This window comes from Salarias fasciatus, chromosome 12 (genome assembly GCF_902148845.1).
Source record: "Salarias fasciatus chromosome 12, fSalaFa1.1, whole genome shotgun sequence".
In the NCBI taxonomy this organism is placed as follows: Eukaryota; Metazoa; Chordata; class Actinopteri; order Blenniiformes; family Blenniidae; genus Salarias; species Salarias fasciatus.
Window position 1 is genome coordinate 13,057,877 of NC_043756.1, and position 12,952 is coordinate 13,070,828.

General features: G+C 43.3%; 2 protein-coding genes across 4 annotated transcripts; both read right to left on the reverse strand.

The window, feature by feature from the left end:
* Positions 1-727: 727 nt before the first annotated feature.
* On the reverse strand, positions 728-6,635 carry thoc5 (THO complex 5). Of its 2 annotated transcripts, none has more exons than XM_030105490.1 (20): positions 6,541-6,635; positions 6,207-6,308; positions 5,974-6,117; positions 5,720-5,833; positions 5,435-5,532; positions 4,962-5,108; positions 4,746-4,860; positions 4,177-4,309; positions 4,013-4,090; positions 3,827-3,870; positions 3,197-3,296; positions 2,401-2,509; positions 2,226-2,327; positions 2,057-2,153; positions 1,866-1,977; positions 1,669-1,772; positions 1,485-1,572; positions 1,292-1,407; positions 1,018-1,208; positions 728-921 (listed from the first exon to the last, which is right to left on the reverse strand). In XM_030105490.1, the coding sequence occupies exons 2-20, from the start codon at positions 6,300-6,302 to the stop codon at positions 858-860; spliced, it is 2,052 nt and encodes a 683-aa protein (XP_029961350.1). In that variant the 5' UTR covers positions 6,303-6,308; positions 6,541-6,635; the 3' UTR covers positions 728-857. The 2 variants fall into 2 exon arrangements, with proteins under 2 accessions (XP_029961350.1, XP_029961349.1); XM_030105489.1 differs by having other exon boundaries at positions 5,974-6,120.
* Positions 6,636-7,282: 647 nt separating this feature from the next.
* tfip11 (tuftelin interacting protein 11) lies at positions 7,283-12,882 on the reverse strand. Of its 2 annotated transcripts, XM_030105378.1 has the most exons (15): positions 12,753-12,882; positions 11,472-11,679; positions 11,220-11,391; positions 10,971-11,127; positions 10,729-10,856; positions 10,474-10,635; positions 9,769-9,951; positions 9,489-9,668; positions 9,234-9,368; positions 9,022-9,125; positions 8,743-8,911; positions 8,402-8,645; positions 8,172-8,314; positions 7,871-8,036; positions 7,429-7,775 (listed from the first exon to the last, which is right to left on the reverse strand). In XM_030105378.1, exons 2-15 carry the CDS (start codon positions 11,675-11,677, stop codon positions 7,429-7,431), a joined length of 2,496 nt encoding a protein of 831 aa, XP_029961238.1. In that variant the 5' UTR covers positions 11,678-11,679; positions 12,753-12,882. The 2 variants fall into 2 exon arrangements, with proteins under 2 accessions (XP_029961239.1, XP_029961238.1); XM_030105379.1 differs by lacking the exon at positions 12,753-12,882 and having other exon boundaries at positions 7,283-7,775; positions 11,472-11,677.
* Positions 12,883-12,952: the final 70 nt, after the last annotated feature.

The window sequence follows — 12,952 nt, forward strand, 5'->3', positions numbered from 1 at the left end:
CATGTATTGCAAAAACACACAACCACTGAATTAATGCGGTTGAGGTGCCTTTGCTCTTTCCTACATAAAACACTGACACTGGACACAGCTTGGCTGACATTGAGATTTCCTCAGCTGGCGTGGTTTCAGGTGCTTTACTTGCATCAGGCCCTCTTAACTTAATACCTCTGCATCTGATAGATGACTTATTATTGTGATAAGCAGCTCAGGAAAGATCGATGTTCCGGCTGACTTGTTTTTACCCTTGTTTACCGCCTTTGTTTTGATTAACTTTGTTTCTGGGCTCATTTTACTGAAAAGAGGTAATGACTAAAATGACAGCCCTTCTTCGTCAACGGTCTTAAACGAACCTCAATCCCATCCTGACGGATTCATACTGCAGTGTGATGAAAACAGGAGAAAGAGACTTTCACTGTGAACTTTGAAAGTAAGAGGGATTGATCAGTATTCCAAATGAAAAGCCTGTTTTCTTTCCCCCCCACATCAATGAAGGCAGGATCATAAAGAAGAGGTCAAAGGTTAAACCTTCACAAAATGCCAAATTTGATATTCCATGGACATGATTGTGGGAGTGACTCAGCATCCGCTGAATCACGATGGCATAGTGATCAGCTCTCGCAGCACCAAGTGAGGGTGGAGAGGAAGGTAAGGGAATAAAAAGGAAGCTTTACAGCACACAACCCAGCCTGCACAGCGGAAAAGAAAACCAGACACACACTCATTCACAGAAATAAAGCGTTCTTTTATTCCCCCACTAATACAAAGACGTAAAAACCATAGTATGTGTCAGAGAGACAGAAAGCTAGACTTGAGGGGTTTACAGCTGGAAACTACAGTACAAGTTTGGTATAAAAACATCAACGGTGACTGAAGAAACCCTGCGGATGGTTGTACTTGAAGGGCTTCAGACGATTTGGACCCCTGAGATAAAGAAAAAGCAAAGTATGAAGAAGTTTAGACGGCGTTTTTGACAACAGACATTCAAATAGAGGACTGAACTTTTTCAGATATTCTTACCTGACAGTGCGCAAACACATCTTTTCACGGGGAAACTCTCGTGGCCCCTCCACACTGTCGTCCTGTCCTTCAGTCTCCAGATACACGTCCAGGCAGACACAGAGACGTGCGATCTGGTTGGTGAGCAGCTGGTATCCTGGACGAGGTCCCTGCAGCTCGTTCTTGAACACATTGACTTCACTCTCCATGGCCTGAACGAGTGAAACACGAGTTAGAGCAGAGGAAATCGAGTGTCCGCCGAGCGGAGCAGCCACATTGCTGGAAGTTTTCTCACTCGGAGGTTGTCGTCAGTGCGTCCGCTGCGCTCTCCCTTCCAGCTCAGAGAGAGGGAGAAGAGGGGAGAGATCTCCGGATAACGAGGACTGAGCACCACTGCAGCGTGGAGGCGAGCTGAGAAGGAGACGACAGGCTATTATTCACAGAAACTCACTCAGATAAACACTTCATTTGCTTGTGATTGGATTTACCTGTTCCTCTTTCAACCACGGCCATAAAGTACAAATCAGTCTCTTTGGCCAGCCCAGCGTCAGTCACATGACGTGTATAAGCTAGATCCTGGGAAAGAAGACACATGAGAGATTATAAATGTATCCTACTTAAGGTTATTGAGATTTCAATAAACTGAAAACATGCATTAGCTGATGATTATACCATGTACTCCTGGTGACTGATGGTGATCCAGCGAGCTAACCGGGACAGGATCTTGGCAGGAAAGAGATGCTGAGACTCACTGGATACAGGGATGATGCTGTGCTCTGAGGGCAGAGACAGAAAGGGCTTCAGTCAAAACTCATTCAGTTCATGAGGAGTAAATGTACACAGTTATAAAGACAAAAAAAAAATTTAACCTAAAGAGGGAAACTGTTTGTGGAGAGCCAGGCGGGACTGGACTCGACCCCTCAGCAACTTCATGGTGTTCTCCATGTGGCTGGCACTCAGGGAGCTGCCCACCTGCACGCCCTGGAAACACATCGCAGCAGTCATTAGAAAACTACAACACGAAGGAGCGGCACTGGTGGAAGTAACCTTTAACTCTCACCTCTGAAGAGTCACTGGGAAAATGAAGTCCTCCAAGGTTCTGAACCCACATGTAGGGATGGCCCAGCTCCTCCACGTAGTCCGCAAAGGTAACAATCCTTCCATAAAAGCTTTAATTAAATTGTGTTCTCGAGTACACCCTAACCACGCTCCAGTAACACGACACTTACCCCACTTTATCAAACTGGTAGCGATTGGCCGGATTGGGCGTTTCTCGCCCGTGGTCGCCGGTGTAGAGGCAGCTGAGCAGAGTGTCTGCTTTCAGCAGGTCCCTGAAAAGGAAAACACGATTAGTCGATGTTGTTAGAACTTGAAAACAATGAGAGTGCTTCTTTAGAAACATACCCTGCACTGATGGCGGTGCTGAGGTCGGTGGAGGTGGAGACCTTAGTCTTGACCGTCATGATGTTCAGATTCATCAGGTAATAGAAGAAGAGGTGCAGGACGCTGCCGTCTGTGGAAACGACACGTGGGAAACAAATTAATCTACTGCTATCATGACTTTACACTCTGCTCTCTTCATTAATCCTCTCAGTGATGCCCCCTGAGTTCACTTTGCACCGTAATGCGTCTGGCAGTAATAGCGGGGAGTGGTCACAGACGCCCAGAGCAGCACCCAGGGGACACACACACTCTGCTGATGGTCATCTTTCACACTCCACTCGCTGCAGACACAGTGAACCCGGTGACACGCCGTCACTCACGCACACCTACGCCGTCCACTTTTTTGCTTTTACTGCACTAAAACGGAGTGCTGCAGCTGGCAGGAGCGACTGGGGAGACCGGAGGTGCTGGAAATAAAGTCGAAGAAAGGCTGGTAACGAGAAAAAATGCTTACGATATATCGTAGGTGCTGCAGACCTACAATGCTGCGAAAGACTCTCTTAGCCCCCTCCCTCCCCTCCTCTGTGAGCTAGAGTTACGCCTGCAATGCAGATCTCCCTATAATTTGTCACTGTGTTCCTCTAACCGCCAGCAGAGGGAACATGAGGGTCAACTGTTGTCATATCGGAGCAGGTCATGCTTACTTTCTCCCCCACAGACTGTTTGACGGGAATCAAGTTACTACTGACACATGGTGAAATGACAGGGTATGCAGCCTGGAAAAATGTCAGTGCAGACCTGCAGTAGGCATCCATACCTTTGCACTTCAGGTCCAAGCAAAGAGACAGAGGATGCCTTTTCAGCATCTCCCTCCTTTTGTCATCCAGCTGGCCGCCTGTGGTTGGTCGTCTTCTCTTCTGTTAAAACAGGAAACGAGAAGCAAAAGAGTGATGATCAAATACATCAGAAAAAAAACAAAGAAGTGGAGGACATTCAAAAAAAGAACTGGAGACAGTGAAAGATTCAGTGTTTCACATGAGCTGTGATGAGCAGATTAACAACCAATGACAGTACAGTCACATATAAAAATGATAAAACCTCAAATTTATGTTCAAGACAATATGTATTCACTTTATGACCAGAGAAACAAAACAACAAAAGCCTGTTTGGAGCCGAGTTTATATCCAAGGTCGACTCAGGTTACAGTCAAGTCGCCATTCTTGGAAAATATTTCCCAGAATCCCCACGCAGGCAGTCCGGATGCAGAGGCTGATCAATATCAGTTGCTATTGGACCCACATAGACCACTACGTGACACTACCAGGGATTCAGGGACTGTGTGTGTGTGCAGTGCAGAGCAGAAATGCGTCACTGATTTCAGATTTGAGTTAATATACCGGAGCGTCTGAGGGCGTCATGTCAGAATTTAAAGATTTAGACCACTCACCGTTTTCTCTTGCTCCTCCTCAGCATCTGAGTCACTCTCATCATCTGGACAAAAAGAACGCACAATATATTTATAATGAGGTAGATTTTAATAAAACAAAGTACATCAGTGAGACACATTGCAGTAGAGTTCATGTCTTCTCTTCACGTGTCATGGCTGGTGCTAGATCAAGTGTTCATTTCATACCCTGCGAATCTTCCGGAGGCTTGGACAGAGCTTTGGCTTCATCCACGTCCCCACTGATGGAGACATTCAGGTTCTTGTCTGAAAATGGTAACAGAAGTCAACAACTGACATACAGAACATGTGTCCCAGCATGTGCTGTCAGTTGGTTTTTAATGAGTACTCACCACAGGCCTGGCCATATGCATTAGCCTGAACAAACAGAACATAGAGAGGGGGAGGCAGATGGCGGGCAATCTCAGTCTGCTTCTGAGTCTGTTCGAAAGGCATCGACAGGAACTCCTGCACCGGTAGAGAAGCCTGTGTGGCGGAAAAAAAAAGCAAAAAGAGGCCGGTCAACGTAAGGAAACTGGATAGATTGGCAGCCTGTCTCGAGTGTGCTGTGCCAGCACCCTGTGAACATGAAGTGGACAAAGTAGGTGTGGAAGATGGATGAATTGGTGGAAGGTTAATGGATCATTTCTGTACAGACACGGAGTATGGTGCAGTTTATATCTATGAACAGGAAGCTGGAGAGGCTCTGATTACAGCTTTTGGATGGATAATAATATTAACATATTTAAAATTAGTTAGTACTTTTACTGAAATGGTAAAAAGTTTAGAATATAAAAAAAGTTAAAGAAAATAAATCATTCCGTCCTGTATTTAAAATCGACATTTTGTTCAAGCTCCACACATATCTGAAAACACTGTCAATACTGAGTCAAGGTTTAAGAAGAAAAACAGTAAACTATACCTGCATGATGGCGTTCAATCCTGGCTGCAAGCTTGTCAGATGCTCCTTTTTCACTTCGATGCTTTTCTGAATAGTTTCTTTTGATGCCAGTGAGTCTTTGTATTTCTCCGCCAGTCTGTAAACAACATCATCATCAACAAATATCCTTCACTGCTCCACATTCCCTCAAAATCCCTACATGCCATTGGTGTGCTACACTGTGTGCAGATTTTGTACCTTTTCCTCTGTTCGAGCTCCCAGTCCAGCCGAGCCAGCGTGAGCTGGTGGGGATCATTTTTTGTCAGGTGAGGCCTGGAGATGTCCTGCGGTGCTTCCTCGTAAAATTCTTCTTCACTCACCAAGTCTATTTCTTCATGCTTCGACCTGAGACAGGATGTCATTTGTAATAATATGAATGATGAAAAGGAGGTACCAACAATTGGATCTCAAATTTAAAATTTGCAAGTATCACCACAGGATAAGGTTTTTGTTTGGTGTAGTTTTTATTTTCAATTCAATGACTGACTACACTGTGAGACAAATAACATAGTGGAGGTGGTGATACTGATCCTTGTTTATGGGCCTTCTGAAAAATTGTTTTTAATTATTTTATGTGTAATAATGACATTTGTTCACTTAAGATTTTAAAGATTTCAGATTAGACAAACTGAATGATGAACTGAGAAGAGAATGAAATATTTTAATCTCACTTGAACTCCAGGCACTTGCTGATCTCCTTCTGGAGATGCATAACTTCATAAAGCAGGTTTTGTAACTGCAGATGGAGCACGTCGACTCTCTGTTTTGCCTGGTAGGAGTTTGAAAAAAAAAACAAGCATGTAAACATAATCTGAAGATACAATGATATTACTAAAGTAAAATAAGATACCAAGAATGACATTTCAAAAGCAAGGATATTTAAGATGAGATGGTGACTGAACTGAAAGTGGGAAAATGCATTTTTCCCCACCACAAATTGACAGTGACGGAGATACCTCATGAGTCTGGTCTCTGCCTCTCTTCAGTCGCATGTGAGCCAAACGATTGAGTTTCTTCAGATTCATGAAGTGGATACAGCTCTGCATACGTCTCTGCTCGATCTCCACACTCTGTAAAGACCAAAAAGACAACTTATGAAGCTTCACTGTCATGGAGAGGACTGACTCCCCTCTACCTGCATGACAGACAATCATTAGACTATGCAGATCCATGAAACTTGGTGTGTAAATTGCCAGTATATGACTCTTACCCCTTCCTTGGCTCCGCTGGCTTTAAGCTCCTGGATCTCACTCATGAGAGTGGCCAGATTCTCACACGACTCTTTGTACTGAACATAGTCCTCCTCAGGGTCTCTACTGTCCAGCTCCACCTCCTCACTGTACACACGCACATCCTGCTGAAAACACACACAAAAAAAATGTATGTGCGGCTGTCCAGTAACAACACAGCCTGGACTGTAATCGTAACTTCGTACTGGCCTACCTGGTCTCCTTCTCCGCGACCGCGCTTCATCTCCGGGGTTCCTCCTTCAGTGCGGAGGACCTTAGATTTCCGTTTCTTCTGGGCGTCCGACGACATGAGTATCTGGGTACAACAACAAATAATAACTTAATCCGAATAAAACTAAAGAACACGTTGAGGGTAACGTTGAGTTACCAATGACCCTTGTTCTAAACAGTTAGCATGCTAGCCGTTAGCGCTAATGAATGACCAAAATCCGATCGCTTTTCAAATTCTAAAGGCAGATTCATAATCAGAACAAAACAAATGTTGGTTTCTCTCTATTTCCAGGGAGCGTATTTAAATATCTGCATACCTTCTTACAACGTTTACTGCGAACAACTTAAAAAAATTGCGAACAAACACGCACAAGGAAAAGCTCAGCAGCAAAGTTCCGAATTGCAACGGAAGCCCCAACGAGTCAAAAACCCTCAAACGTCCGTTTGATCGCCCCCAAGCGGCACGGAGGGGATCTGCCTTCACCTGAATGGAATTAAAAATACCATTTATTCCTGACAAAATTCTTTTAATCTTTGCATTTCTTACCGTAAAGAAGGAGATGCTGGACAGTAGGTAGTACAATTATGTAGATGCCGCCACACAGTATGAAAACCAAGGTTTGAGTCTGAGGTAAGGACATAGAAGAAGGAAGGTTGCTAGGTGGGGTTTTATTTTTAACAAATTCTTCACCATTAAAAGAAAAGAATTTTAAAATGTAAGAACTCAATTTTATGTTAATATCATTACTGAAAGGTTGACTCAAACACAAAGATGAATGAAAATGATCAAAACTCACAATATAAGTACAGTGACTAAAAACCTAAAGCACATGTGTACAATTTAATTTTTACTAATTAATTTTTTGAAAATTATTTTTCAAAAATAGCATTGTCTTGTCAGACTAAATAAAACAGCCTCAAATCACACTTGTGACGTTAGGTAAAACATCTAAAGATGTTGTCCACATCCTGAACTGAATTGTTTACATTGGCACAGCACAAAATATGAACAAGCAAAATGCGTGCTTTACTGTATATAAGTGCAAAGTTGTTACAATCCAACTCTTAAAAAAATAAAAGTACACAAAACATATGTTCAAAAGATTTATTCACAATTCTTACATCTTTATATTTTACAAACAGACTGGTGGAGAAGATTTAACAGACTAAAAACTTGGAAAAACAAAGGATGTAGTGATCCTTGCTCACTTTGCCATATCGATCAGACTCTGCAAAGACGTGGGCACCCAGGTCTTCTCCCCCTGAACAAACACAACGCCCCTGTCGATGTAGATAACAATGCGACCGAATGTGTACAGCTGTTTTCCCTCGTGCCTTTTAGCCACTATGGGCATGAAGACGATGTTGTTCTCCTCTGCTTTGGTCTGGATGAGATCTTTAAAATTAGTCGGCACGCCGGCGCTGACGCCCCTGTGGCCCACGCTCTCGGCTTCCCTGCGCTCCTGCATGGCTTCGTACTGGAAGTCCTTCCGTCTCTCCGTCTGCGTGAGATATGCGATGTTCTCTCTGGCGCCGGGCTGCATATAACCACCTGTGCATACAAAGAAGACTTAATATTATGGCATGTTGTTGATTTTTAATTAATGATATTTTTCGTGTACATATCCTCAGGTGAGTAGAACATACCCATGCCTGAAGACACGGCTCGGTTCATGATGTCCAACGCTTCGTTGAATTTCTCTTTAATGAGGGGCTGTGCCAACAACACGTCGCTAAACATGTTCTTCCAGCCAAGGTACCACTTAGTGATTTCTTCGTAGTTGGGACTGTTGCTCAGCCATGAACACAGGACCTAAAGATCAACAGAACACACACTTAAACAGATTAGACTGTCATGAAATAAAAGTCTTAACTGTTACAGATGTGGTCTATCTTTGTAAAAGGTGTGTCCACTGTAAATATTTTTATGTGAAAAACGTTTACTGACCTGCAGCCACTTTGTGAAAAAGTTTTTGTCCAACAGGGACACGAGGCTGGAGGGCGACAGCATGCCGTCCCAGTCCATCACCCAGTTAAACGGCCCCATCTGCTGCTGGTGGGGGTTGATGACCAGCTCCTCCAGACACAGCGCTGTCACAATGGAAACAAAGTCAGAATGACAGTGTGACTCCAGGGAGGTGAATATCCATCTGTGACTACGGGGCGATGAAGTGGTACCTAGTTTCGGGATGATGTTTTTCACCATGAAGGCCTCCCACGCGCCAGGAGTGAAAACGTCCTTCCACGGCTGCAGGATGAGGCGGGCCGAGGGGTCACTGGGGTGCCACCGCTGCAAGGCGCTGGACAATTTGCTCCTGATCGGTGGGTAAAGAGGCTCCAAACGTGTGTGGAAGAGGGGAAGCCAAGGGTGTATCCAGGAGTGGATCGGCACTGTGTCTGTTAGAGGGTTCCAGTTATCCACCTGCCGGTAAAGAAGCAAAGCAGGAGGTTTACATGCAGTGAGAACGCTTTTGAATCCGTTTCTTTTTTTTTTTTTGGGATGAGTTTCCGTATCTTGCCTCTCGTTGTAGTCTGGGTAGGATCAGCTGGTCCATCATGTGCTCCATTATCCACGCAGGCAGAAGGGGAGCCCACACCTCAATGCAGTCCACCATTGGTCGGACCACACGGGGCTGCCAGCCCGTCACACAAACCCTCATCACCGGGATCCAGACCTCCCACAGCAATCTACACAGAAATAATTAACACCGCATGTCAAACACATGCGGTAAAAACGGTCACTGTGACACGCAGCCACAGGGATTCAGTCACATGCATGTTTTTGTGTGTTAAATTACCTGTGGTAAGGATCCATGTTCGAGTCGGGGCCACTTGTGTGAAGGTCTCGAGATTCAAGGATTGCTCTCCACTGACCGATGTCTTCCAAACAGTAAGAATTGTCCTGAAAAAGTCAAGAGTACAAACGAAGCTGTGATACCTTAGTATTTCATCATGGACCTATTAGATAAATACGAAGTGACCAGAATGAAAGCGTAAGGTTGAAACGTACCTTCAGAGGGTCCCAGGAACGAAGCTTCTCTTTGAGCAACGGATGAACGACAGCTACGGCCAGATCTGCCAATCCCATCATCTTGTATTCATCATAATATTCAGTTTGTAAAGTTTCAAAGATCCGGGCGCATTCCTGAGAAGAAAGAAGGAACGCGGCAAAAAATGAGAATTAAAGGCCCAAACAAAGAGCAGTAAAGAACTGGAAACAACACTAGAACTGTTGAGAATTCTGAGGTGTTCACTGTTTATGCACCTGCAGGGTGGGCCCCTCCCCCGGTGCCGTCTCCCCAGAAGGAAAACGCTCCACCAAAGCCAGTATGGCCTCCATTTTCTGAATGGCGTCCTGCTCCAGGTCCAGCCTGCTCTGCAGGGCTCGAGACTCATGGCTCAGGTTGACAACAACATCTTGTTCGTGCTGCAGACGTCGAGCAGACTGCAAACAATCACCACATTAGAGATTAGTACACAGACGGCTGTTGTGAGGCAGCATTAACACACCCTTGCCTGAGTTAATTTTTAGGATGTTCTCATACCTGTAAAATGTCCTGCTCTGTTAAATCTATCAGCAGCTGCAGGTTATGTTCAAGCTCTGGGAGAGCGAAGCCGGATCCTTTCTGGTCCCTGCTGGGCGGACCTTCGTCGGGAACGCTGTGCTTACTGGACATTTGACTGTAACTGTAGTAGACCTTTTGTTCCTTTCCAGTCATGTCTATCACCTGGACACAGGAGGGCATACGTCAGAAGTGACAACCAACATCCAGAAACAATCAATAATCAAACATGTGCCAAACCAGGGTGTTATTTTTTGGGGAAACTAGGGATACAACAATTTTTTTAATAAGTTAAAGACACAATTTTGTGAGTTATTCATAATTTTCATTTTCTTCCATATTAAAAAGTCTGTAATTTTAAATACATTTATATTTTAGGTTCATTTTCACAATATAAAATGAATTTTATGTATGTTTTAGTATAGTTTTCTAAAGTTTACCTGCTGAACTTGGAGCTGTAACAAGAGTACGGGCTACAGGTGAGCTAAACAACACTACAGCATATAGTGGCCGGATGCTGCTTCAGTGTGTTGGTTTCGTTAAAGTGAACTCTGGAGATTGCAATTAAAGTGTGTTTGTGGTGCATGCAACAAAAACCGGAAGTTCCCAGTAAGTCTGAAAACACCTCCAGACCAAAATACTAACTTTTCACTGTTTTTAACTTTGGTGTAACAATGCTCAGCGTACCTTGACTTGCGCCAGCTCTCCAGCCGAAGCTGCTGTGCTCCTGCCTGTGAATTTTCCTTTCGCTCTCAGCTCGTCCGCAGTTTTGTAGGAGTACTTCGGCTTCTTCTTTAATCCAGACCCAGCAGGATCCTTACGCCACTGGCCGAGCTCCTTCTGAAACTCCTACCCAGACATTGAGAATGGTGTCAACTAAATAACTTCTACCATTTAATTAAAGCAGGGAGTATTTGGAAACTAGTTTAATTGACATTGTACCTTCTCCTCCTCTTCTTCCGAGTCGACCACAGGAAAGTCCTGAAGACTCTGCTGGGTACGTTCATTTCCGTAAGCGCCGACTGCTCCCTTTCCTTTACGAACCTTTGCCTCAATGGGGTTAATAATACCTGCAGAAGTGACAAAGTACCATCTCAAAATATATCAGCTGTATATTGTTGCTAGTGAAATGAAAACACGAGTACATAACATCTCAAAACCACAGCCTCTCCAGCTACACCCACCTTGAGCATTCTTGCCCAAGCCTTTTCCTGGTTGGTATCCCATTTTCTGCAGGAGCTTCTGTCCAATTCCTTTCGTGTGCTTCTCCCAGCTCCCAATGCCTTGCCCGGATTGTATACCACCAGCAAATCTCTGTGACTGATTCCCACGGAAACTTGACTGGAAAAACAATGCATGGTTGAGTTCTCATATTATTATTCTCAAAATAACACCACAATAATCACCAAATGTCCACAAACAACAAAATTCACCATCTGCAGCTTTTTGGGTGCTGTGCCACGAGGCGGTGGAGGCGCTGCAGGAACATCCTCATCAGAGTCATCAGAGCCTCCTTCTTTTTGCTGCTGCTGTTGTTTCTCTTCAGCTGCAGTTTTACGCAGACCGGCACTCACAAAGCTCACTGGAGTTGTGTAATCTTTCGATCTGGCAAAACAAAAACAATCTATTTAGCTTGCGACTATCAATTTAGCCGTGCATTAGAGCAGCAACAAAAACAAACTTACTTCTTGCCACCAAAGCTCGGCCTCTCGTCTTCATCCGAATCCTTCTCGGCCCAGATGCCATAGGTGGCCTGCTCCTTGGTCTGCCTGAATCTGCGACGGTCTGGATTGAATTCATTGGCCAGGTCCCAGTCCGTCACCTCAAAGCTCTCCACCTCCACTCCCTCCTCCTCCGCCTCTCTCCGCCCATACAGGTGTGACATGGACATCTCTTGAAATTAAAATAAAAAAGACATAGTTAAATAACATTTATAAAACAGATCAACCACAATTTATCTTCTGATGAGAGCAAAGACACATGGATCAAACCATTGCTACATCATATGAGTTTAATACCCTAGCTTTAGGGCAACGTGGTAACAGAGGATTTGACTTTATCTATGAAGAGATCTTCTGAAAAGTTAAATATCTGCTGTCAGCAAGTGTAGTTAAAGTGCATCCACTGTCCTCCAGCCACATCAAAGTTTCTGTGAATTTTTTGTCTTCTGTTATACACTTGACTCATCACTTCACTTGCATATATTTCACCAAAAGAAAGAAAACATTTCATCTTTGTGTTATGTTTAGAAGAGTGACATTAAGTCTTTCAACTTTCAGTTGAAATACCGAGATATAAGTTTCTTTAAAGATATGCAAATACCCAAAGCCCTTCTTCAAACTATATTTGACATAATTCTTTAATTCATTGAAATTTTGCAATTTTTTGATATTTGTAGACATTGTTGCGATATGAAAAATCTTCAATTAACTAATGACAAATAAGGGAAATTTTCCAAACCATATACATATGTAAATGGGAAAACATATTATTTATGAATTAATTTCATAAGGATGTAAATAAATATCCTTTATATTTTTTTCAGCAAAAGAACCTAAGAACGAAAATACTACTTATTTAGTATAAACATAACATATTTCTTAATTTAATGTTTTTTTCTTAAAGTTTATGTGTTGAAATATTTTTTTCTTTTTGAATGCAGGTAAAAGTACACATAATAATGCATACAAATAGCTTATGTGATCGGATTTAGGGAGATAGGAGAAAAAAATGAGGAAATACACTGGATGTTATGATAATAATTAACAGACAGTGTATTTACATTTTAGGTATATCTGTGCTGATCTCTGAAAGCTCCCAGCTTCTACAGTGAGTGTTAAACACTGACAGGAAAAAACGTTTGCTAGCCGCTAGCGCTAGCTAACTAGTACCCGAATAAAATACTGGATTGAAAACAAAAACAATTAGAATCATTAAACTTGGGATGTTTTGTCTCTCTGACATACCTGGTGCGTTTTTATCCCACTGTCTGTTGATCAACAGCAATTCATTTCCTCGTGGATGAATTTTAAAGCTAATCCAGCAAAAACCGGCGGCTAAAGTTTTTCCTGGGCTTCAATTACTTCCGGGGTCGGCAGTGCAACAGAGAATTTGGTTCCCCTTGGAAATAGTTCCAGGTATTCACGTGTTTATATTTATTTTTATA

Coding starts and splice junctions, on each gene's coding strand:
- thoc5 (XM_030105489.1), bottom strand. CDS start 6,302: ATGTCGTCGGACGCCCAGAAGAAACGGAAATCTAAGGTCCTCCGCACT. Junction 4,091..4,176: donor TGCATATGGCCAGGCCTGTG/GTGAGTACTCAT, acceptor TACCATTTTCAG/ACAAGAACCTGAATGTCTCC. Junction 3,297..3,826: donor AGGAGGAGCAAGAGAAAACG/GTGAGTGGTCTA, acceptor CTGTTTTAACAG/AAGAGAAGACGACCAACCAC.
- tfip11 (XM_030105379.1), bottom strand. CDS start 11,677: ATGTCCATGTCACACCTGTATGGGCGGAGAGAGGCGGAGGAGGAGGGA. Junction 11,392..11,471: donor CCGAGCTTTGGTGGCAAGAA/GTAAGTTTGTTT, acceptor TTGTTTTGCCAG/ATCGAAAGATTACACAACTC. Junction 9,126..9,233: donor GTTCCTGGGACCCTCTGAAG/GTACGTTTCAAC, acceptor TGACTTTTTCAG/GACAATTCTTACTGTTTGGA.